Source organism: Corvus cornix, chromosome 1 (genome assembly GCF_000738735.6).
Source record: "Corvus cornix cornix isolate S_Up_H32 chromosome 1, ASM73873v5, whole genome shotgun sequence".
NCBI classification, from domain to species: Eukaryota; Metazoa; Chordata; class Aves; order Passeriformes; family Corvidae; genus Corvus; species Corvus cornix.
This window is the reverse complement of record NC_046332.1, coordinates 86998942-87023933: the sequence shown is the minus strand read 5'-3', so window position 1 is coordinate 87023933 and position 24992 is coordinate 86998942. Positions and strand designations below refer to the sequence as shown.

The 24992-nt window shown below is 42.9% G+C and overlaps 2 protein-coding genes across 6 annotated transcripts in view; one reads left to right on the top strand and one right to left on the bottom strand.

Moving 5' to 3' along the window:
• EIF5B (eukaryotic translation initiation factor 5B) overlaps positions 1 to 10103 on the bottom strand; it is a 38738-nt gene extending 28635 nt beyond the window's left edge. For 2 of the 3 annotated variants that reach the window (XM_039548577.1, XM_039548581.1), the window contains exon 1: positions 8240 to 8358. In XM_039548577.1, coding sequence (XP_039404511.1) covers positions 8240 to 8274 — 35 coding nt within the window. In that variant the 5' untranslated portion in view covers positions 8275 to 8358. Of the gene's footprint in view, positions 1 to 8239; positions 8359 to 9954 lie in introns of those variants that run through there. The other variant, XM_039548585.1, reaches the window with a different exon arrangement.
• Positions 10104 to 10343: 240 nt separating this feature from the next.
• Positions 10344 to 20659, top strand: TXNDC9 (thioredoxin domain containing 9). 3 transcript variants are annotated; one of them, XM_039548596.1, is made up of 5 exons: positions 10344 to 10601; positions 12307 to 12523; positions 14722 to 14840; positions 16679 to 16933; positions 19137 to 20659. In XM_039548596.1, exons 2-5 carry the CDS (start codon positions 12335 to 12337, stop codon positions 19252 to 19254), a joined length of 681 nt encoding a protein of 226 aa, XP_039404530.1. In that variant the 5' UTR covers positions 10344 to 10601; positions 12307 to 12334; the 3' UTR covers positions 19255 to 20659. The 3 variants fall into 3 exon arrangements, with proteins under 3 accessions (XP_039404530.1, XP_039404545.1, XP_010392538.1); XM_039548611.1 differs by lacking the exon at positions 10344 to 10601 and adding an exon at positions 10637 to 10737; XM_010394236.4 differs by lacking the exon at positions 10344 to 10601 and adding an exon at positions 11248 to 11516.
• Positions 20660 to 24992: the final 4333 nt, after the last annotated feature.

Sequence of the window (24992 nt, the reverse complement as noted above, 5' to 3'; positions counted from 1 at the left end):
CAGCTTTCCATGACGGTTCTAGTGAAGGAAAGCCAACTGACCAACAGCATTTCACAGACTCTCTAATAATAGACAAGCTCATTATATTGGCAAGACCACCAAACATGCATGTTTTCCTCCTATGCTTTCTTAAGAACACACACAATTAGGACTTCCAGTACACTTGTTACAGTACCTACAACACATATCCCCAAACACTGAGGAAAAGCTTCATTATAAACAGGCACCGTGCAGCTACACGTGACAGAGATGGCATCCTGATTAGGCAGCAGTGAGATAAAGGGCAAAGAAAAACTACTAATCCATTCACGAACTGAAAGAGTGGAGCAATAGGATTATACAAAGGAGCTGAGTTGCCCTCATTCATATCAATTTGACTCTATTGAAATTAGGTAAATGAAACTGCAGAAATTAAATGGAAGAATTCAGCTTAAAATGAGACAAGCCCTAAACTACTGGAAATCCAACTTCCAGCTTTGCAAACAAAGTCAACAGGATAACACCGTCCTGCTGAAACCAAAACTAAAGTGTACACACAAACTAAAAGATTACAAGCACTTTTTGATCCATTGCACTGAGCGACACAAACACGATTACTTATGTCTGCTTTCATCTCACAGTTAACACGCTAACTCAAATCATGCTAAAAATCTTTTACTTAGGATTGGTTTTAAGCTGTCCTGTAAAGGTGAAGTTGAAACATAAGAAAATACTGTACAATTAAAAACAGACTGAAACAAAGAAACCAAACTTTGATGTGCAAGGGGCAGAAGAGTCAGCAAGTTAACACAGCAAGAATGTTTCATCACTGCTGTGAACTCACTGCCCACACTCCTGCATAATCAGAAGGCTCGTTTTTGCTGAGGCAACCTTGAGATATTTCATCAGTTACATGACACCAGCTCTTCTAACCACCTTCAAAGGAACATCACTGTCATTAAGTCATTTTCTTTTGCTTAGGGGGAAAAAAAAAAAAGTCCTTGACCTTCAAAAAGACTGAAGAGAAGCTGAATCATCTGTTTCCACATGTTTGGTTTTGCAGTAGTTTTAGACCAAGTAAAACTAATACTTTTAGACAGATCTTTACCATTATCTCCCTAGAACACCTTACCCATCCTACATGTATGTGAGCTGGAAGGCCAGTAATAAGGATGCATTTCTAAATACAAGATTATCCAAAACCAGCAAGTTACCAGTGCTGAATGACATACTTGTAGTTGTTTTCACCCGTAGTATTAAGATTGCTTGAAAAACAGAATGCCAGTTCACGTTCTTCTAGAGCAACTGGTTTAAACTGTGCCAAAACACAAGCCACTTTGGAAGTGATTATTTAGTTGTTCAAAACCCCGCATCACCAACTTGTTCTTTAAGTGGGTTATGAAATGAAAAATGCAGGCATCTGCTGGCTCAGCAAGGCTATTCAAAACATGAAAACAAAACCCTGGCCTTTTTCTCATTTTGGCCTATCAAAGTACCTCAACACTACAGCTTCTTTTTTGTTGTTTTTAACTTCACTGAAAACATTTAACTTACATATGACTGAGACAGCTTGAAATTCAGGAAAGAATGAACTGTGCTCCTTCCTCAGCCCAGAAAGTGAAGGAGTGTCCATGTGAGCACCAGCTACGCAACCCACCACTGCTGCTGAGAGTGCTTAAAGAATAATAAAAAAAAAAAAAATCACAACCCCAGAAACAGGGCACCTTCCTCTTGCCTTTTCCTCAAGCTATGGTGTAGGGGAGGGGAGAATTTACTTCCTTGCCCATTCCCAGCCACACTTTCCCCTCTCATCAGCTCAGGCAATCCTGTGGCCACAAGTTCTTGCAGAGAACCCTTTTTGGGCAGCAGATCAAAACACACACCTGATTAGTACTGTGGGCCCATAAGCACTGAATGCTCTGCAATGGAAGCAGGTACAGCTGGCAGCTGGGGACAGTAAGAGTGACACCACAGGGTTTGAAATGTTCAACAGCTCAACTGGATGGAGTTTTATGTAGAACTACACCTTTGTGATTTTTCATAGATGAAGGAAGCTGGTGAAGCTACCTAATTACATGAGAGAGCAAGGAAGTAAAATCTGACTAAAAGGGTAATTGCTTTTCATTCAGGCTCCCAAGACAATGATTCCATTATTAATATTAAAGAGCCATGCCTTCTCTTTCAAGTTTGGCTGGGGAAAAAGAGTGGCATAACTATCAGCTAAGCAAAACCTTCTGAAAAAAAAGATAGAGAACTACATCTTTAACCCAAACAGATTCTAGAAAAATAAGAAGCCTCCTTTATATAACCCAGATTAATTAAAAAAACAAAAACCAAAACAAACAAAAACAAACAAACAAAAAGAAAAACCAAACCAACAATCAACCAGAAAAGAAGAAAAAATGAAAGCGTCACCAAAGGAGAAAAAAAAACAAAACCCACACCACAACCTAAAATTCCCATTTAAATAAAGACACAGCAAAACTTCAAGATAAAAAGCTTCTGTTGTGGGTAGTAGCTGGCAACATGGCTCTCTGGAATAAAGCAGCTCTTCAAGGTTCAGTTTATGTGTTTACATCTCAAGAGAATAAGATGACTAAAAGCATGGAATAAGAAACATAAGTAAAAAACTAGCATTCAGTCTTCCCTGAAGAAGTTCTTTTGGTTTTTTTTTTTTTTGTTTAAGAAAAGTGCAAAGATAACAGAAACTACCACCAAGTTCAGCGTTTCACAATTTCCACATCCTATACATCTCACTGTATAAAATCAAAATACATCACAAAAACACCACATCACAACTACACTTTACATTGCCGATAATCCTGAAGAGCAAACAATGCCCACCTACATTAACTATAATTAAAACCAATACTTCATCTTACAGCACGTATTTAAAGAAACAGATTTCGGTGTTAAGATGCAGATTCATGTTTAACATTTCAGAACTGTTGTAAAAAAAAGAAAAGAAGAAAACCTGAACTGACACACAGGAAGAATAGGTCATTGATGCTGCAAACACCAGGATCATCAAAAGACCTCTGTAAGGCACCAACTGCTTTCAGGCCAGAACACCCACCAGATCGTACTGCACTTTTTCAGCCAAGTTTAATGACTGAATTATGTGCACGCATAATTTGTGTGCAGAAAAATTAATTCCTCTACCAGTCTTAGGGGACCATTTCTGTGGACAAGTCAGAGGGAAGAGGAAAAGGCATGTTATGCAAGCATTAAGAGTTAGTAAATTGGAGGCTGTGTCCAGAACTGTAACCTTCACTCCTAGGCAGCATCTAAGTGATGAACAGCACAGACCAAATGTACAGCGATGCATGGAGTCAGAAAAACATGACAGCACAAATGCAATTAAAACCAGCAAAGGTTTGTAGAGCTTGTCTGGCTTGATGTTATGAGTGCCAACAACAGCAAACTTCAACTTGCCATACACCTCTATTCTGAGCAAGGCCTTCCAGAAGTCTTCAGAGACCTGAAACAACAGATTCTGCAATTCCTAACAGCTTGCAATGTACTGTTTTCATACTTTTCATAAACATTAGTTATATAGGAGATTTAGATGCCCCTATGAAGATAATGAAAAGAATAAAGATTTCCACAAGAAAAGCTGCTTCTTACAATCTCCTTAATGTAGTGCAGTGTTTTTTGGTTTATGCTGCCCTTACCACAGATATTTCAAGATCCTTATAGACTTTTTACAATGATGCTTTGGTTGAAAATAAAATCCAACAAGTAAATATAGTTTCTTATAAATATGAAATGCCTGTATTAAAAACTATAGGTTTGGGGGGGAACTGAAATATACATTTGCATAGAACAGGACAATAAGTTTTGTAATGGAAAAGTTATTTTGTATTATTTTACTCCATCTTTCAGTACAAAATCTTCCATCTTCCAGATTAAATTGGCAAAACAGGGACTTCAAGGGTTTATTGGCTGTTCTCCTTGATGGAGCTGAAGAAAGCTTTGCTTGTGGAAATATTTTTGAGAAGCAGATAACTTACAATGACACGCTGGTGTACAGAATGTTTCCAACTACATTCTAGCCTTCACAGAACTTCCCTACACAACACTGAGAAGATTTTACTTAACACATTTATAGAAAAGGAACCAAACAGACTGACTAGCAGACAATACCAGGGATTTAATTTGTAGAACAGAAAGCAATACAAAGCATCAGTAAGAGAGACCACTGTAAATCTTATTTTAGTAGCAGTGTTCGCTCTTGGCTGCAGAATCACAGCAGTACCTGTAACTTCTAAAGCAATAAGCATGAATGATCAGAGTGGAATGCCTAGGCAACAGGTCACATTATTAAAGGGCAGAAAAATAAACACGCCTAAATACTACCTACTGGAAGCTAAGGAAAACTATTAAGAGAAAAGGAAGATGACTTAAAGCTAGGAGATGAGGAAAAAACACATTAAAAGCTAACACAGTCAAAGGGAAAGACCCATATTCTAGGCAACCAATAATCTGTAACATAGAGTACATAGCACACTCACTAGGAAACCTACAACAGCAATTTGAGGCTCAGATTCAAAGCAGAGTTCCGTAGTTCATAACAGCCTTTCTTCACACACATTAAAAAAAAATCCTAACTAAATTCAAAAAAAAAGGATAGAACCTTGACATACCTTCTGCTGTTACAACCATATCAAAGAACAAAAGCATAACACTACTCCCAGAAGGAGCTAGACTATACATCAGAACACCTGCTCTTCAATTAGGAAAGCTTGAAAACTCAGATACCTCATATTTTTATTGAAATATTTGCTATGAAGTTTCATTGGAAAGTGAGTGATCACCACAAACACAAAAATTTCAAAGAGGAAACAAAGCAACTTCCCTATGGTTTAGGAGCTATTTTGACCCAAGACACTCTCCACCTTTACAAAGCATCTAACACACCACAAAGGGACCATATATCTGACCATTCTAGGTAAACATGTTCTTCACTGGCAGATGCACAGCAATCAAGCAGCAAGAGTCACTTAGAGAGTTCCAGAGCAGTGTAACAGAGGTGCTGGTACAGTATGAACAGATTTGTAGTGTTTAGGTAGCAATATGTATTCATAACAGTCTACAGTCTTGCATTTTCGTTCTTTTCCTCCTCACTACAGCTATCATCTCACTCAGGGTCTTGTTATAGAAACAGGGTATATGTACATAGGGACAAAATTCATCCTCACCCTCATTTCCCAGCACACTTCCCAGACATACATTAATACCCATCAGTATGACCGCTACCATACTCAGCGGAAACAGGGGAAGAGGAAACTCTACTACAGAAGTCAAAGCTATGGGGATGAGGGGAGAAAAGCAGAGTAAAGATTACTTGTACCTTACATAACTTGTCTCAGTGTGTCAAGCAGAAAATCTCCTTCCTGTCACCACATCAAATTCCTAAACAAATATTCACAGCACAAACATAACCACCTGCATCTTCCCACATGCTTCCTCTGCACTACAAGTTGTGCCCATAAGCTGCCACATGCTTTGGGTGCTGCAGCCAAAAAGGATATAAGGGATTGTACCTGTAATGTAACTGTTGGGAAAGAAGACAGGAAAAGGAGGAAATAAATAGCACAGCACTATATGGCACTGAACTGAAGATGCAGCAAGCAAATCCAACTAGAAGCCTTTGATTACACAGTGCCATTCCTCTCTCACATTACCAGAAATGGAAGGGAGACTGATGGAGGATTTTGGAACTCCAAATTCAAGCCACAGATGCAAACATGCAGTGCATCCTCTCTCTCAGGAGAACTTGACATTCACAAGGATGTTACCTAGAACCAAGACCACCAGGAAAAAAAAAAAAAAGCAAAACAGAAGTTACCTCTGCAGGTAACACCTATTCCAAAACACCACTGGCCTTCTAGGTCCATCCTCACTTCCATGCCTCAAACTCCCTGCTATAAAACACACCCGTCTAACCACCCTGTCCTCCTTTCTCCAACACATGCCTGTTTGTATTCTTCTTCCATATCATCCCTCTCATGCCATACAACTGTGTAGCCCTGTGACAGTACTGTCCCTGCTAGGAGCAACTCCTAAGCTCAGTACCACATTTGCAAGACTCGGGACTAAAGCCTGTCAAGGCTTACTTTGGCTGAACTTCTGACCTGCCTGCAACTGTTCCTTGATTTAGCTGTGACAGCAATTTCTCTAACTAACCAGGTGCCTATGCCTAATTGATTCTACTTTTGTTTACCTGGGCATGCTGCAACCATAGTTTCATGCAGAATCAGTGACAAACAGTCACTGCACAGCATGACATATTCACAACTCCACAACAATAATGTAGAGAAATACGGTCTGGTATGGGAGTAGTGGCCTTGAGAAGGGAAGAGACAGGACACAGCAGAGCACAGGCATGGGATAAGCAGAGATGGCTTCTACAGACTCGGCACAGGACACCCCACAACTGGAGAGACGCTGGCTAAAAGAAACGCAGACCTGAACAAAATCGGTTTTAGGGGTAACAAACAAGAAAGAAATAGTCTTTAATACACAGTCCCTTTCACTTATTTGGATGTACTGTGGAGCTAGCCAATAGAGGTAGCTAACCACAGAGCTTCATGGAATAATCAGTGAAGAGCAAAGTCACATTAGCAAGCATATAAAAATGATCTCAAGTGGATCCCAGGGAGAGGAAGATGAAACCACAACCATGAGCAATCACACGCTTCCGGTGAAGGACACCTGATGCTGACAGCTCTCTGCAGCAGCTCACCACCACCACGATGAAACCACTGACCTTAGGACTTGACAACAGGGAGCACAACTACTGTAACAGCACTGCTGTTCTTTTTTTTTTGCAACATTTAAATCTGAAGTAATAATCATTAGGCTCTCAAGATTTCAACTATTCTAACAAGAAATTCTTGACCTTTCCTTTAAGGTATGCTTCCACTTTTAGACACAAACGACATTTTGCGTGTAGCACCCCAGAGAGGCCTGTGCTCAGTAATTTACACAGAGAAATATGCGCAGGGATACACAGAGAGAATAAAGTATCCAGCAGGCACCAAGACTCTCAAAGTGTTCCCTACACACCAGCCGCCATCCCTGAAATGGCCCGAGAAGCAGGGTTTCAGTACCCGAAGGTTTTTCCACACATCTGGCATCTACCACACTGCATACAAAGACAAGCATTAGGTCTCCTTTCCTTTAGAGCACAAACATCCAATCCTTCCCTCCTCTTTCTCAAGTCACACTCAACTCACCTCCTTGTCAGAGATTCTCCCAAGATATTCCTGTGAAATACAGCCCGTGAAACAAGTCAATAACACCAGACATTAAAAAGCGACACACATGGCATGGCAACGGGCATCAGGAAAAACGGACGGATAATGAAAATACCTCACTGAGAAAACATTCATTACCCAGAAAGGACAGGAAAAACCGAAACAGTTTATACTCTAACCTGATACAGAGTATCAGACTTAAGTAAGCATCAATACATACCTAAATACTAAGAAGTTCGCCGAGATGAAATATTTTGCGAAACAGCTGTCATAGGGAGAACTTCCAGAGGAGAAACACTTAATGGCTCAAGGAAAAACGTTGTAGTTTCTAGTTCATACACGTTTCAAGAAATCAGTTTTCATTTAACTACCTGTCACTATTAAAAACTAAAAACACTCTCTAGACTGACTGTTTCTTTGTATTATTACTTATAGTGATAAATAAAAATACATTCTCTCCTGCTAGTGTATATATACACACTGTCATTCGGTCAGCATTCCATATGGTTAATACAGCTGCCTTTATAGGAAACTCTTACACACAAAAAAGTTCACAGATGAGGCATTGCCCACGACGATATGAACATAACGACAGAGGCGACTCTCTTAACCTCCAACCACTAAAATATCCAGCATCTGCATTTATTAAACAAGCATACGAAACATGTAGGTATCAGTGTCACAGCACGATTTACAGCACCAATACCCAGTAAGAGACAAAAAATAATTAAGGAACCCACATTTGAATCACTTCAATTGCACTAAGCAGCTGTTTTTCAGCTGGAAATCAAGCCGCCTGCCCCTTCACGGACAAACACACGCACGGCCGGGCCGAGCCAGGCCTGGCGCGCCCCGCCTGCGATGAGGCCGCGAGCCCCGGCCGGGCCCGGCGCCTGACTCAGCGCCGTATGGGCCGTGTCACGCCGCCGCGGGCAGCCCGGCGAGGGGGTCCCTGCGGCGGGACGGGGGAGCGAGAGGGGTCTCCCTGTAACCCTCACCTCTCCTCGCTCCGGTTCTTCTGCTTCTTGCCCATGGCGGCGGCACCGGCGCGCACGACCCCTCAACGCTGACCGCGCGCCGCCCCGCGCGCCGCCCCGCGCATATGGCACCGCCGCGCGCCGCGCACGCGCCCGCCCCGCCCCCGGCCCCGCCCCGCCCGCTCCCGGCCGCGCCGCGGGCCTCCGCGCGCTAGCGCCCCCCGCCGGCCGGAGGGGGAACGGGCCCAGCGCCGGCTGCTCTCGAGCGCTCCAGCGATCGACCGGCTTTGCGAAACCGGCTTTGCTCGCCGCAGTCTGGACCTCGGGCAGCTCCCGGAAAATGTCTAAGTGGCGCCCCGGATCTTGTTGTTTCCCTCCTGGTCCTCAGGCAGCCCCGGAAAATATCTCAATTATGCCCCCAATCTGTAGTTTCCCTCCAGCCCTCCTGCCTTCCCACGGGTCCCAGGACTTGCCGGCAGCATTGTGGCCTGTTTGGCCATGAAACCTGCCTGATAGTCAAAATAAATACGTTTGAAAAGGTTTTACCTGGAGGCAAATGGGACAGCTAAGTCAAAATGGGGGAATGGAGAGGCTAAGGGGGAAGCTTTCAGGGAGAAGGGCAGCAGTACAGTGACCAGGAAGAATTCCTGTGCGGGACGTGCCCAGGACACCTCCTGGGTGCACAAGGCACACCCCCCCAGTCCTTCACCGGGCTCTGCTGGTCCGTCATCCCCAGCATCTCCCCGCATTGTAGGCGAAGTGTAACCAGAAGTGTACCATCTACCCTGAGGTTGACTGACTGGCCTTTTCCCTAATAGGGGGTCCGAGGAGGCAGCACTCGCATTATGGCAATGACCAAATGCAGCTCCAGGAATGAGAGACGTTCCCTGGCAGGGAATTTGTCTGCGAGGCAGCAACATTAAGTACAGTAATTCCTTCCCCTTAGCCAGATTTTCTCAGTGTACAAAGCTTTCCCTCCCACTCCCCTCCAAAGAGCCTTGGGAGCACACAAGGTGCTGCGCCCTCTCACAGGAGAACCCGGCTCCTGCTGCTGCGGGGCAGGAGGAGGTGGCCGGCGTTCACAGAGACAGCGTGGAAGCCAGGCAGCAAACACCAGGTACTTGGGCAGAGGGGGTCTCAGGTGCAACCCCACCTTCTTATGGCCGTGTTCCTCAGGAGCAAAGCAAGATGGAGCAGAAACAACAACGCTCACAGGGAGCACAGACATCATTTTATTTATTTATTTAATGGGCTTTGAGAGCTCCACGTGTTCTGTTGTTGTCATCCCTGCCACCGTAATTCCTTTGGTTGACAGAGCAAGGCTCGCTGTTCTCTACACCTTTCAAGCTCAGGATCACCACCTCCATCTTGCTTCGCACCCTGGCTTCTTACTTCCCTCTGCCTTTATACAGCAGTAGCTCCTTATCTCTCCCACTCAGGCTCCTGGCCGACTACAGATAAGGCCGAGTTTATCTTCCCACCGCGCCTTCCCCGTCAGCGCACTTCGGTACCGGGGAGCCAGATTTCCAAGAAAGAAGAAAGCAGGACACTTGTGTCGGGGTTTTTTTTGTTGCTGTTGTTTGTTGTTTGCTTTTTTCAAAAAACAGGCTTTATTGTCCCATTATTTATATCAGCGGATCTTCCACCGCACTTACAGGAAGAAGCAAAGAGACGGCGAGCCCCAGCTGCTGCAGCACAGCCCGCGTTCTCGGCACGGCTCACGCAGCTTCACTTACCTCACGCCATCGCTCCGGGGCCCGGCCCCGCGGCTCCCGACCGCCACACCCCCGCTCGGGCCGGCCGCGGTCTCACGCCCAACCCCGAGCAGGAATCCCCCAAAGAGTAGCAGCAGCGGCAGCAGGCGCTACCACCTCCGCCTACACAGCCGCCAGAGCGGCGAGAAAGTGAGTTGGAGCAGGGGGCGTGCCCTGCCCCGCCCCTCGCGGCCAAGCCCCGCCCCTCGCACCGCGGCGGTGGGAGGGGGAATCCGCGGCGCCCCAGCCGGCGGCTGCTGGCGGAGGCCGGGACGCCTCGGGGCGGAGCTGCGGCGGCGCGGAGGGTGGAGGGGCCACCTCGGAGGAGCCGCGCTCCTCCCGCGCGGCGGGCGGGGCTCAAGCGCGCGGCTCCCGCCCGCAGGAGCGGAGTACGCACGCACCCGGCATGGGGCGCGCGCCCGCGGTCCCGCGGGCAGGCAGGCAGCGCGTCAGGGGTAGTTCCGCGGGTGTGTGCGCGCGCACAGCACAGGGGCTGTTCCGCAGGGGCGCGCGCCTGCTTTCCCAGCCAATCAGCCCGTCGGGGGGAGTTCCGCGCGCGCGCGGTGCGCCCCGCGCTGACTCTCGCGATAGCGGCGGAGGGGTGCGGCCGGCGCGCGAGGAAGCGGAGGGTGAGTGGCGGGCGCCGGGTCCGGGTTCGGGTTGGGGCTGCGGCTGCGGTTGCGGCCGCGGGCGGTGGCACCACCAGCACCGAGCCCGGGGCAGGGCGGGCGGCGCGGCGTCCCTGGAAAGCCCGTCCTGAGCTGGGTGGGTGGATTGTTTTGTGGCGTTGTGTGTAGCGGCTCCGCGGAGGGAGGCGCGCGGCGCCTGCGCAGTGCCCCTGCCGTGTGCCGCCCCCCTCGGCCGGGAGCCCGGCGCCCCTTCCCGGCAGAACCGCATCTCTGCCGGTGGCGCCGAGGCTCCTGGCTGCGTAGGAGAAGCCTCTTGGCACCCGGGGTTCCGCGACTTGGGAGCCGGGGACCGCTGGGGACCTCGGATTGCAGTGGGGACTGGGAGGGGGGGTTGGTCCTGTTTTCTTTCCTGTTTTCTTAGAGGACGAGCTTCCTTTTACCCCAGCTGAGCAGGGTCTCTCCGTCTCCTGGACACCTGCTGGCCTCTGATCTTCGCCGGCAAGGTTCTTATTTCCTCTGGAAACACAGGAAAGAGGGAGAGGAAACAGACTTTGTGGTTAGCGGCTTTGGAAAGAGGGAGGTAGAACAGGGTGCCGCGGGTCAGAGCGAGTGTGGCGGTGACACGCGTGGCAGCGGGCTGGGCACTGCTGGTGCTGCAGTACGCCTGGAATGCTGCCATGATGTTGGTACTTTACCCGTCGTCACTTAAAATGTTTCTCTTGCCTGTGTATGCAAGGTGTTTACAGAGCCAGTGACGCTGGCAGTTCGCCTGCTTTGAAATAGAGCCAAGAGTAGCCTGGAACCAAAATTCAGCACGTCAGAGCCGTGGTCAGCAGGTTGAGAGACTGAGTAGGGTGACTGTGCACTGTCACTGTTCCAAAACTGTCGATCACTACACTGATAATTTTCTGCAGTGTAAGTTTATTGGGAAGAATAGTTGATTGTGTTGTCACAACTCTTTATACACCCTGATTAGTGTTTTGTGTCTTTTGATGTGTTTGGGCAGGAAGAACTTTACAGAAAATTATTTTGGCTATGTTTCTTCACACAGCAATTAGGTAGTGGCTTTGAAATCCTCTTGCTGGCTGCCATAAGGTGCTGTTTGCAACAGTAATTTTCTGGTACTAATTAAAGCAGTGTATTAGCCTAAAGCATTTGCTGTTGAGCACCTTGTCTTTCGTGTAGCTGAGGAGAGGAGTGTTAATTCAGATTTAAAAATGTTAATGTGCCTGAGGGGCTTAAAGTAATTGCATGTAAACTACTGGCACGGACTTACATACTGAGCGTTGCTTAAACTTGTTCTGAGGCATCTTCTACCTCCTCCCAGCAACCTGGAGCTTTCCAAATCAATCTTCTTGTTTCAGAATATTTATTAAAGTAGGTACACATGGCTCAGGATGAGCATCCTTTTGGAACTGGTGAATTTTTCTTCTTTATATTAACAAGCAGTTTCAGATTCCTGTGCACTTTCAGTAGCTGCCCTTGGGGCTTAGAGAATAGGACTTGACTTGTATCTTTGCCATCTGTGTTCATCATGAAAGTATTCTCCAAAGTGGGTTGCAGTAAAGAAAAGAACTATCTGCTGTCTACTCCTGTCTTGAAATAGCACAGCATTTTGTTTGTATGGTGTGAACTGCAAGCAAAGAGAGATCAGGCTTTTAATTGTTTGTGTAAATGTTAATTCCTTGTTTCACTGTTTCCACAGCTCTGAAGAGATCACTTTCCAGCTGAAGATGGCTGCTGATACCTCTGTTGATATCCTTCAAAAAGTTCTGGAGAATGAAATACTTCAGACAACCAAGGTTGTGGAAGAACATCTGGATGCTGAAATACAGAAGCTGGACCAAATGGACGAAGATGAATTGGAACGCCTTAAACAGAGGAGGCTTGAGGCCCTAAAAAAGAGCCAGCAGCAGAAACAAGTAATTTCTGTAGTACAGGCTCTTGATATGTAGAGTGTAACAGACATTTTGGAAATCCTTGGGGAATAATATATGTGAACTAAGTGTTTTGGGGTTGTTTGGTTGGTTTTGTGGATTTTTCCTCTTTCTCTCCTTTTCTGTGCTTATTAATTTTAAATTATCCAGGAAGGCCAATGTCTGTCCATGTGTGCATGCTTTGTGTTTTTTAATAGGAGGAGAGAAGCACTTCTGTGGTTGTTACAATAAGGATAGGATAAAGAGTCTCATACAGAGATTTGAGTGTTTGCTGAGCATTGCTGTCTGGAAGCATAAGCCCTGTAGGCAGCCTAATCATAAGGCTTTAGGCTCCTTCTGAAGCTTCTGGATTGTTACTTACAGCAGTTACTTAAGTGATGTGTGCCTTCCTCTTATGGTATTTTACAGAAGGATGAAACAGGATTTTTCCTTGTTCCTAGGCTGGAATGATTTGTCATACTCCTTCTAAGCCAATAAAATGTTGTCTTTGTATTATCGCTCATTTCCTCTTACAGGAAGGAAATTCTCCCTGGGACCTGATACCTCATGTCAAATGAGGTGGTCTTTATGCTCCCTCAGAGCTCTTTTTGAACAACAGTGTACACCATGATTTTGGTAGCATATGGTGCGAGACCTGAATTATAAGTAGGGAAGGTGTAAGTTTCTTAGCTTATTCCATCTGAGCTAACCTAAACAAGAAATTTATTGTGTTGGGGGAGAAGTGACTTGGCTGAAAGGAGATGCTGTGGCTGTGATGAAGTCTTTAAAAGCTAATGCCAGACTTCGAAATGGGAATGCAGTGAAATGTCGTGGCATGGTAGGGATGCTGGAAGACCGGCAGTGCCAGCAGCTTTGATTCTGTAAACGTGGAAGTAGAGAAAGTGGCACACTGTTTTCTTGTCTTCAGAAGTTCAGTTTATATTTGATTCTAGTGTTTTCCTTTTTCAGAAGTCATAACACGGATGTCCTTGGATGTGAACATGTGATAGATCTCATGCAAAAACTTTTTCATGTCATTTGATCTTAAATCACTGTTCTCACACACTTTCAAATGCAAATGTGATGTAGGATACTGCTCAGTAAAAGGAGTGTGGTGTCACACTATTCTGGAATAAATCTGTGGAGAGGGGGATTAATGCATAATCACTGTTGAGGGATAAGTGAGTTCTTGATTGCCATCATGATGACTTCTTCATGTGCTCATACTTCCATGAATTTTTAATGTAAATATTCCGGAGATTCTTTGTTCTATCCTAATTTAGCTTACATGATATCTTTGGTTTGCTGGGAAACATTTTTTTTTTCCTTCACTTGGCAAAGACAAAACTGCAAGATTAGGAACAGTGATTTATCTAGTTTTTGATCCCAAATGGAAAATGAAGGTTTTTGTCAAATTTTGTCATACTGCACTACTTCTAAAAATTTAGATTTGTCTGTACTTGTTTTAATACACTGCAGTTAACTTTTAGTAATATACAGGCTGTGGGTTTTTCCCCTAAGTGTGTTTGTCAAAAGTGTGGAAGATGAGCTCTTTGGAAACTGCATTTGCACACTTAATCAGACAGTTTTTGAAATTACTTCTAAATTTTAGCTTGTGACATTCTGTTTCTCCATCGATGTTATGACTAATGGTGCACATGTGTTTTCCAAATGATTTTCTGTGAGCCTGACTCATGTAAAGATCCCTTCAGTGTATATTCAATAGGTAAATATCATCTATTGCAGATGAGTTAGTAGGCTTTTTTCTCCCTGATTTTTTCATAGAGTAAAAAATTAAAAGAAATTTATTTAATTCATGTCATGACTTGACTAAGTTTAAGACAGGAGTTCTTTGAGTGTACAAAAGCATTTCAGAGAGAGTAGCCCAAGCTGTCGATTGGCAATTTTCAAATGCCAAGAGTTTTTGTTGTATTCTTTGAACTAGCCTTGTCTTACTGACAGGCTGCATTACAGAAATTTATGTAGCTCTGTACAAGATTTGTATTTCCAAATAAGCAAGGTGGCCTTATTTGTGTATTTTCAAAATAAAACTAAAGGGGAGGAAGTAATTTGTTTCTCCATTACTATATGAAATGGGTTTTCACTGCAGCCCCCCTCTTCCATTTTCTAAAAGCTGTAGACTTTGCACAACAGGTAGACTAACAACCTCCGTACTAATTATTTGCTTTTATGTTTTCCAAAAGGAGTGGCTTTCAAAAGGACATGGAGAATATAGAGAAATCCCAAGCGAGAGAGACTTTTTCCAAGAAGTCAAAGAAAGTAAAAATGTGGTTTGCCATTTCTATAGAGATACAACATTCAGGTATAGTAAATAAGCTGTGCTGAAGAAACCTTTTGTTTAAAGATATCTACAAAAACAGATGTGGTTTTTTGTTCTTTCAAATCCCACACATGAACAGGCATTTTTAGAAGTATTCACATTGCTTCATTATAGATCTTAGTCACTTTTCAAGACATTTGTTTTTTAAATGTATTTTCTCCATTACAGTTAATCTGAACATGATTTGACAACAATTAATAGTCTGCTACATAGTTGATTAGAGCATAGATGTATGACCTCTTTGACAGTATTTGAGAGACTGCTGTGTTTCATTATTGATTTCGTTTGAGGCCACCAGGTCTGTAAATGTAGACCATACAAGAGCAGCATTTCAAAAAGATGGCCTTGGTCATTCCAGATAGAGGTATTCTGGGTGGAATAAAATATAACCAAAAATCTTGTCTAAGCATCTTGAGAATTTAACCTTTTACTTTGAAAGGATCAGTTGCAGCTGCTTTCCCTTTGTGCCTGTGCCTTTGTGATTCTGTCACTTTTTTTAGAGTGTGAGACACTTAGATCTGAGAATATGTGCTGACTCAGAATAGGAACCCAAACTAAGATGTTCCACTTCCTTGGAAGAATTTCAGAAGTTCTGGGTTGTAGGCTGCTCCTCACTGGGTCTCTCTCAATGTGTTCTGTTAAAATGCAGTTGCGAAGTAGAGGAGTGTATTGAAGGAGGAGCCAGTTGTCCTGGTTTTGGTTCATTGGGGGTTTTTTCCCCCAAAGGTGTTATGTTCTCCCTAGCTTATAGAAACTGAAACAACCTCCATGTGAGAAATTGAAAGAGGTCAAGGCTCGATTTTGCAGTGAGGTATCTGTGTCCTACATTTTCTAAGTGTTTAAAGCATTTCTATTTGGCTAGCTTTTACTCAAGAAGGTGAAAGGAAGTCACTGCAAATAAAGTAGCTTAGGACAGGTTTGAGTTCTTGTTTCTTGAGTCAGCAAAGTCTGTAGGCTCAGACAGGAGAACTTTAGAGAAAGTGGTTTGTAAAATGTGTCATGCTGACAGACAGCTTGAAGCTCATGTATTGGGTTTTCCAACCACTGTATCAAGTTGCTTTCACCTTTGCCAGTCCAGCTTTTTGATCTGTGCAGCTCTCCTCTTGAGTTTAAGGACAGTCACATCGCAGAGTTCATGCAGCTAGAGAAGACAATTCAGAAAGCTGAGATTGTAGGTGACAATTCCACAAATCTCTGTGATCTGACAAGTATTTTGAGCAGTTCATGTCACTATCCCATAGGTGAGAAGCAATAATTGTATGCTCACTCCTATTTCATGGCAACAGAAAAGCAAAGTATTTTTGCCTATAGCACTACTGTGCAAATCACTTGTTTTTCGCTTACACTGAGTTACTGCATCTCAGCTGTGAAGACAGTGACTTCAAAAATCCAAAATGCTGTAACACGTTGAGAGTACTTCTCTGAAGAAATCTCCTATAGAGAAATTTTTCCAGTTGACAGGCATGAAGCTAGAGCTGGAACAATAGAAGTCAGAAAGAAATTTCATCAATAAGTGCAGGCCTCCAGAAATGAGAGCGAGGCTTTCAGTGTATGGAAAGTAATTAGGAAGAAATTAGAGAAAGGGATGGTATAATTGTACAGTAAAGGTACTCCAGGCTGTTCCTCTGTTAGTCATAAAATCCAGCTACCTCTGAAAGGTACTTTCGCTTGAAACTAAATTCTCAATTACAAAGGTCGTGTCTGAGTATCAACATGATAGAACTAGCTCTTTACTACTCCTTTTAAACTTGCTCTCAAATGCATATTCTTCAGCTTACTCATTCTAACATGTTGTATATTTTGGGTCAATTTTTCCACAGGTGCCAAATAATGGACAAACATTTGACTGTATTGGCAAAAAAGCACATTGAGACAAAATTCTTGAAATTAAATGCTGAAAAATCTCCTTTCTTGTGCGAGAGACTGCGCATCAAAGTAATTCCCACTCTAGCACTAATAAAAGATGGAAAAACACAAGACTACGTCGTGGGTTTTACTGACCTCGGTAACACTGATGACTTCACTACAGAAACCTTAGAATGGAGATTAGGCTGTGCAGATGTAATTAATTACAGGTAATTAAGAGTTTCATGATTCTGTTATTTTCACATAAAGTGCAAAGAGAATGAGCTTGCAGACAAGAGAATCTGAAAGGCTGTAACATCAATATGTTGTACGCTAAAAGACATGTAAGAGTTTAATCTAGTTACTTAAACTGTGTGCTTCATCAAGGGAAAGAAGCGAATCTCTTTGGCAAAGTATTGAGACATTGTAATGAGTGTTGAGTTGTCCTTCTTGTAGAGTAATAAAGATAAACCCAGTTCTTGTCATGAAGTGTATGGAGTAGCAGTGATGCTCTGATATGGCTCCAGAGTCATGTATCAAATGTAATCCTCTCCAAAGCAGCTATAGATGCTTCATGTCACAGTTGCAATGCAGTGAAGTCTGAGTGGTTTTAATCCACTTGAGAGAAAACTCAGCAAGTCATCCTTAAACTGCATCTTAGTCAATATTACATACATGAATATACTTTTTTCTTCAACGAACAGTACTGATAATGAAAGATAACTTGAAGAAGTGTAAATAAATTGAGTAACAATACAATAGAATCATCATCAATACCACGTTAAAGACTACAGAACAAAAGGCAGTAGAACATACCTGTCACCACAATAGTCTAACTTTACAGGAGGATTATTTACCAAAATTTTGCTTTGCTATCCAGTGTGACTCAAATGTCATCTATCTTTTTAGGTTAATTTTGCTCTATTGTTTTGAATGTCTTTAGTGCTTTTTAAATTTTAAATTCGTTACCTGAATTTATTTAAATGTCTAATTAGGCTAATTTTTGGCAAGAAGTATTGTATCTTAAAGCCAAAGGAACTACTACTCAATTTGGCTTAATAGCTGTTGAACTTCGGGTGAAATGACTGAAATTTATAATTTTAAAACAACTGGTATGTCCTCGTTCAGTAACAAGCAAATACACAGAGACATCTTGGATGCATATTCTAGACAGCAACAGCCTTTTATGGGAAAAATCCTTCACTAGAGTTGTATCAAGCACCACTGAAATTGCTAAACATTGCTACATTGGCTTATGGCATAATTTTACTTCTACTTGACTCTACTAGTACTGTGTATTTGTTCTTAGCTCCTTGTGGTGTGGGGGAGCTTTGTTCTTCGTTCATTTGGCAGACCCTGGCTTTGCAATGCGAGCCACATTTCCACACTGCTCTGAAAGTACTGTTCCACTCTCTGGAGTTCCTGAAAAGGGCATAGGCCTCCTCAGAGCTTAGAAATAATTCTTTTCCTTCAACCTGTGGGATAGCAGATGGTAAAAGGATATACTTTATTTAAGGGAAAAACTGTTCAGGTCAGATTATTTACCCAAAATCAGGATTCAAGTGGTGTACTGATGTGTGTAATTAAATAGCAATCAGTGAACTGTATATTTAGGATTAATATCAGCAAAATAGTATTAATATTTTGTAAAGAACTATAAATTTTAAACACCCCTTTATAGCTGATTCACTCACTCACTGACACTTGGGTGCAAACCCCTCACAGGTCATGTGAGGGAAAGCAGGGCACACCCTTTTCTGAGCAGCCCCAGGGAATTCACCTCCTTGTGCAGCCCTGCTGGAAGAGAAGCAGGTGCTGCAGCTTCATGTGAAAACCTGCTGTTCCCAGCAGGGAACACAGGTCTGTTCCCAGAGACACACATGCTGGTGAGAGAGCCGCTGCAGGATCATGGGGCGCTCTGAGGTGTGAGTTCCCCCATAGTCCTGTAGAAGTGCAGTCCTGTGGGGAAGCTGTTCTGTCTGGCCTAGGCAGAGATAGCACAAGGTGACTTCTGGCAAATCCCAGTTTTGACTCTGAAGTCCCCATAACAACATTTTAGCTTCTTTTGTACTGATGGCTCCTCACCTGTTTTGAAAAGTCTCTCTGTAATTCCCTGGTTACAGTTTAATCTGACAGATGGTTATCTTTAGCATGATCAGTTTGCAGGAAAAACCTTTTCTGACAGTTTTTCTCTACAGCTCCACTCACAGGTGCTGTTTACTTTCACACTCCTATCTTAACTCCAGTTATCCAGGCCATTTTGACCAGGATGTGCTATGCTAGCAACCCCACAGTGCTGCTTAGGGTGGCTGTAGGAAGTAGGCGTTGTGTTCTCTTAGAATGTGTTTTTCTGGAGAAACAGGTCATTAGAGATGGTGCTTACTGTCTGTATGAATATGGTTTTAATCAACTTGTCTTCTCCTTTTCCTGTAGTGGAAACTTGATGGAGCCACCTTTTCAAAGTCAAAAGAAATATGGAACAAGCTTTACGAAGCTGGATAAGAAGACCATCAGAGGAAAGATATATGATTCAGATTCTGATGATGACTAGAAGAGCCGCTAAATATATTTGTAAATCATCTTTTGTTTATGCGTGGTACATTTCTAAGAATGTTTTTTATAAAGCTTACTGCTTTTCATTACATCTGCACATAATTCTCATTTTTCTATACAGTTTTATACAACTGAGTCACAGCAGGAAAAAGCTTAAGTATTTTTTTTTCTCTTTTGGATGTCATTTGTAATTTGAAAATCTTGGTCCTTCTAACTAAATAACATGGCAAATGATGAACTTAAGCCCTTTGTCTTAAGTATAAGTTTATGAAATGTTTTGAAGTAACTTAGAAACAGCTGTATGAAGTCAGACCAAAGGTCCCTCTGGCCCAGGATCCAGTCTCAGTGGCTAAAAAGAGATGCACAAGGAAGAATGAAAACAGGGTGACCAGAGAGCAATGCTTCCCCACAGTCTACTTTAAGCAATCTGTGGCTTGGGGAACTCCGTATCTGAGAGTATTTGCTGCTTAAAATAATGGAAGAGAAATCTCTTTTAATCCTCATAGTATCCAGGCATCCACATCATGTGGCAAGGAGGCCACAGTTTAACTGTGCTTCCTCGTTTTCACAGAATCTGACAAGGTTTGTTTTTCTGTTTTTCTTTATTAAAGGAGATAACAGACACTTTAAAAAAAAAAGGTTGTTCTCTATCAGTTCTTCTTCCAGTTGTCTTTTAAAATTTATTATTACTTACATTATCAGTAAAGCACCACAAAATTATCAGTAAAGAAATTGTGTATTTTAACAAATAATTGTTTCTCTTACGGTGCCATATCATGCCATTGAATAAATTAATTGCATTGCACTATAAGTTGTAAAAACAGTCATAACTTCTGTGAATTCTGAAATAGATGGCCAAGAGAAATGCCCTTTTAGCATCTATGAACGCTGCATGTCAGATCTGATACAGCAGGTAATAGCACATAGCAACAAGCCTATTGAAAACAGCCTAGTTCACAGGTTTGTATCATTCTGTGGTTGTGAATGTGTGGATTTTATAGCAGATGCTTTGTACAAGAGAGTAGAATAGAGGAAAGTATTTGAGAGAAGCCTTGATCATTAAGTTTAGATATAGTGCCGCATACTGTGTACTGTTCTTCAGTAATGGACAGAATTTTCAAGAGAGATCTTTCTTTGACACTCTAAAATTCCTGGCTAGGTGAACAGTTGATGAGTTTTCTTTTCATTTTCAAAAAAATAGTTTGCTTTGTGCTGAAGGACCCTTTTGAGGTGGTACTTTGAATCCAGTTGGTCCAAAAAGCAGTGAAGTGGGTCTAGTCTTGCTGCCTTGTAGTAGAGAACACTTGTGATTGGGCCAGCCCAGCAATATATCTCTTTAAGTTTAAAGAATTATATTTTATTTCTGTTCATGTACATTGAAATAAAAATTATTTTCATTCTAATGTTGACTACTGCATCCTTTCAAAGAAGGAGATCTAGGTGCTGTGGATTGATTTCTCTATTAATAAAGTCCATCAGAAAGGTTGTATGAGCTCCTTCTAGATTTCTAACAGGTAATGTACAGTTCTGCCTTAACATACAGGATCACTTTGAGAACGCAATCAGCTTAAGATGTACACAGCTGCCTGTTCATCTAGGAGAAGCATAAAGGAGCCTTGCTTCACGTTGATCTCCTTTTTAATGCACACACTCTTTAAATGCATTAGAAAGTGCTCATTTTTCTTTTTTTTTCCTTCATCCAGTTGCATGAAATTCAGGAAACCAGGGTTCCAACAGTGTTTTTACAAGTGTCTTAGCAGGGCTCATCAGTGAGCTCTAACTGTGTTGAACAAGCTGTGGAAATAAAAAATCACCTCTAAAGCAGCTGCGTGCTATGTGGAAACACATGGGCTTGTCAGGATTCCAGCACAGTGCGTTGTTGGAGGTTACTCAGTTTCATACATGAATAGCCTCATTACAAACTCACTGCAAATCCTACTTGGAGTCTGTGGTTTCATGTCACTTTAAGCTGATGATTTTTTTCTAGGTTAATCTTCCTTCATCCTTCCTGGGACCTTTTCCTTCATCAAGCTTGTTCCATGACCACACATACTCTAGTGCTGATACAAGGAGTTTGTGTGGTTTGGGTAGAATCAGAGACTCATGGAGTGGGCTGGATTGCAAGGGACCTTAGAGATCATCTAGTTCCAACCCCCCTGCCATGGACAAGGACACTCCTCCCATGGGTAACAAGGGAACTTGAGACTGTTCATACTGGAAGTTTAAATTATTTTGAAGTAGCAATCTCATAGATTGCTCCTTCAAGTCTTTACTTTCATGTCTGCTTTCTGCATATTCTGTCTTGAATAAACATCAAAACTGTTACTGAACAGTCTTCTTGGTTACATCTCCATCCTGTATATTATTTTGAGGTGAACAATTCAAACCCAAAAAATTTATTTTTGCTGAAACCTAGAAGTTCTTTAAGAAATGGGAACTTTGTCTAGTTTGAGTAGTGAGGAACAAATTACTCTTCTGTGGTAGAGTTTAATGATTTTGCCGAGCAGGTTAAATTAATGAATTGTCCATGATCAGAAGACATGGGACAACAAGCTGGAAATGTCACAATACAGAGAACACCAGCTTAAATAAATGTCAGCTGTACAGACTTGAAAAGCAGAAAGATTAACTTTGTCAACAGCAATCTAGTGGCCATATGGCTGATAGATGAGATGGTGAGGATGCTGATGATTCGCAATATCTAGAAAGAACGCGGGTTTTATAGGATTAATTCCTTACAGCAGATGGATCAGGTATGTGAGAACATGACTGACTAAGGTTCCTGAGCCTAGACTAATCACAAAATGGTACCTGATCTGGCATGTGTCAGCCATGAAAGGTTGTTAGACAACAAAGAGGTGAGAAATGTTCAGGTATAGCTTTGGAAGTGATGGGTCTTATGCCTGCAGTCAGCATATAACTTTATGACTAGTGCTTAAGTCTGTGCCTGATGCTTGGTATGAAATAATAAAGAAAATCATGAAGGCAATAATAACGAAACAGGATTTCAGTTGTCCAGCTCTTTATGCTGAATTAAGTGGACTTGACTGGACAGTCCTTGATCACTGATTGATCCTGTGTTTTGCTGTGTTTCTACTCAAGAAATCTACCCCGAAGTGAAGTGCTGAGTTGAGCTTTGGGATCTGGGAAGTATGAAGAAGTCTGGTCCCAGAAAGAGGCAGGATGAGAAACAAATTCTGGAGAGGGCAACAGCTGAGTAGCTGCTCTCAGACCCCATTAGTAGGCTGGATTACCTGCAAGTGTCACAGGGGTGGAGGGAGGCCAACTCAAAAGATTAATTGATGCTCTCAAGTCCTCCATTAAAAGGAATCCCCTTTTTTCTATTCCCCACCTAGAAATTCTAGAATGAAGGCTTTTCTACAGATATTTCTATAGAAGGTTTGGGCTTTGACCAGTACAGTTTCTAAGACAAACCCTTTGTCTTCCCTGTAAGAGTAAAGCTGGTGTTCTCAACCCAGTGTGAGAGATGCTGTCACTTTTTCTCTCGCATACACACTAACAAGCACTAGCTGATGCAGAAATAGCATGGCTTTTGTACTCATTGCATATACAATAGCTGTGTAACCCACTTTTTGAAAGGAAAATTCTGTCAGCAGTGGTTGATCTGTCTGTCTCTTTAGAACAGCTGTACACGACAGTTTGAGAGTGAGAGTTACACTCTGGAGCTGAAGAAAAGACTCTAAGGCGGACGGTGAGCATACTTGGTGTTACAGTACACTGCTTGAGAATTGTTCTGAGGGGTACGTTGCTCCTGAGCCATGTTTAAAGGATAAATAGAGAGAGGTTCCACCACATTTGACAAAAAAAGGTCTACTCTGATCTTTTGTTCTTGGATCGTGCTTTGGAGCCTTCAGCATTCAGCCTGTCCAATATGATTGTGGTGATCCAAGATATTGTGGTCTACCAGATGCTCCTTGTTCCTTGTCCCTCTGCAGAGCGCCATTCTGTATCATAAGCTACAGAAGGGAATTTATGCTCATACCTTCTTCAGCAAATTAAGGTAACACATCAAACTGGCTGAAGTAGTACATAAGACCCCAGAACATCACCCAAAAATACCTTGTTTAAATTTGGTGAATTAATTTTAAGTGCATGTACACTGAGAGATATTGGGTGCTTATTGATGGAAAGGAAGCAATTAAGAAAACTTATTTTTAGAGATCCCATAAGGTGCATCTTCTAAAGCTACTCTGTGGTTTTTGATTAGTTGTTACAGCCATGGCTTGAGCTGCCTAAAGTAAGCCAACACTGACCTAGTAGCCACATAGCTGTGTCAGCTCAGTGTTGAGTTTGCATTTTGGAACACAGCCTGTTCAAGCATCACCCACCTGGTGGTATGACTTCAACATGTGACTCTTATAAAAAAGGTTTAAAAATTAACTTACCTTCTTCACAAGCCATGCAATCTCTAGTAACGACTGGCTTTTCCCAAGATGACATTGTATGAAAATCAGGTGATCGTAATGCACAGAACAACATTAATTACTTTCCTGATCTACATCCTCCTTGCTAATTATTTATTTTGTTATTGCACTGCCCTAGAAAAAAGCCTGAAATTGTTTCCTGTTTGTTTTCTGGAACGTTAACAGTCCTCAGTGCTTTGTATAATTAATTGCAGGCACACAGAAATGCTCTTGGTACTTATCATCGAAACACAGGATGGTTTGAGTTGGAAGGGACCTTAAACATCACCTGGGCAGGGACATCTTCCACTAAACCAGATTGCTCAAAGCCCTATCCAATGTGGCCTTCAACACTTCCTGGGATGGGGCACCCACAGCTTCTCTGGGCAACTTGTTTCAGTGTCTCACAAAGACTTTCTTCCTTGTATCAAATCCACACCTGCCCTCTGTCAGTTTGAAGCCATTCCCCCTATCACTATATGCCCTCGTACAAAGTGCCACCACAACTCTCTTGTTCCCCCTCTAGGTAGTGGAATGTGCTATAAGGTGTCCCCAGAGTATTCCTTTTTCCAGGCTGTACAATCCCAGCTCCCTCAGCTTTTTTTTGTAGAAGTGCTCCAGCCCTCTGATCACCTTGGTGACCCTCCTCTGGACTTGCTCCAGCAGTTGCACATCCTGCTTACATTGTGAGCCCAGAGCTGAATGTTTTACTCTAGGTAGGATCTCATGAGACTGTAGTGCAGGGCAGAATCCCCTCCCTCAGCTTGCTGGCCACGCTGATTTTGGGGCAGCCCAGACACAGTTGTCCTTCCAGTCTGTGAGTGCACAATGCTGGGTCATGCTGAGCTTCTTGTCAACCAATGCCCCCAAGTCCTTCTCCGGGCTGCTCTCAATCCGTTCGTCCCCCTGCCTGTATTGGTGCTTGGGATTTCCCAGACTCATGTGCAGGACCCTATCCTGGCTCAAACTTCAAATGACTTGCTTTAGGTGATAGATCTGTCTTGAAGATGGGATGTGAACTGAACTGTCATAGGATCCAGTCCAGTGACCTTTTTGCTAGAACACCACTCCTAGAGAAATATCAAAAATCTCATTTTAGTGTACAGAAGGAAAATACTTTTTTCCTCCCTCATAAACACTTCTGGCCTTAGTTATTTTATGTGAAGGCCAGAGAGATGGAGATGGGGATGTTACTTCCATGCTCATCTGCATTCTTCAGAAAGGGACGATAAAAGAAGAGATTGGGACCCTCAGCACTTGTTCACTTCTGAATACAGTGAAAAGGGAGAGCCTCATGTCTTAGAAGTTTGAA

Coding starts and splice junctions, on each gene's coding strand:
- TXNDC9 (XM_039548596.1), top strand. CDS start 12,335: ATGGCTGCTGATACCTCTGTTGATATCCTTCAAAAAGTTCTGGAGAAT. Junction 12,524..14,721: donor AGAGCCAGCAGCAGAAACAA/GTAATTTCTGTA, acceptor GTTTTCCAAAAG/GAGTGGCTTTCAAAAGGACA. Junction 16,934..19,136: donor GCAGATGTAATTAATTACAG/GTAATTAAGAGT, acceptor CTTTTCCTGTAG/TGGAAACTTGATGGAGCCAC.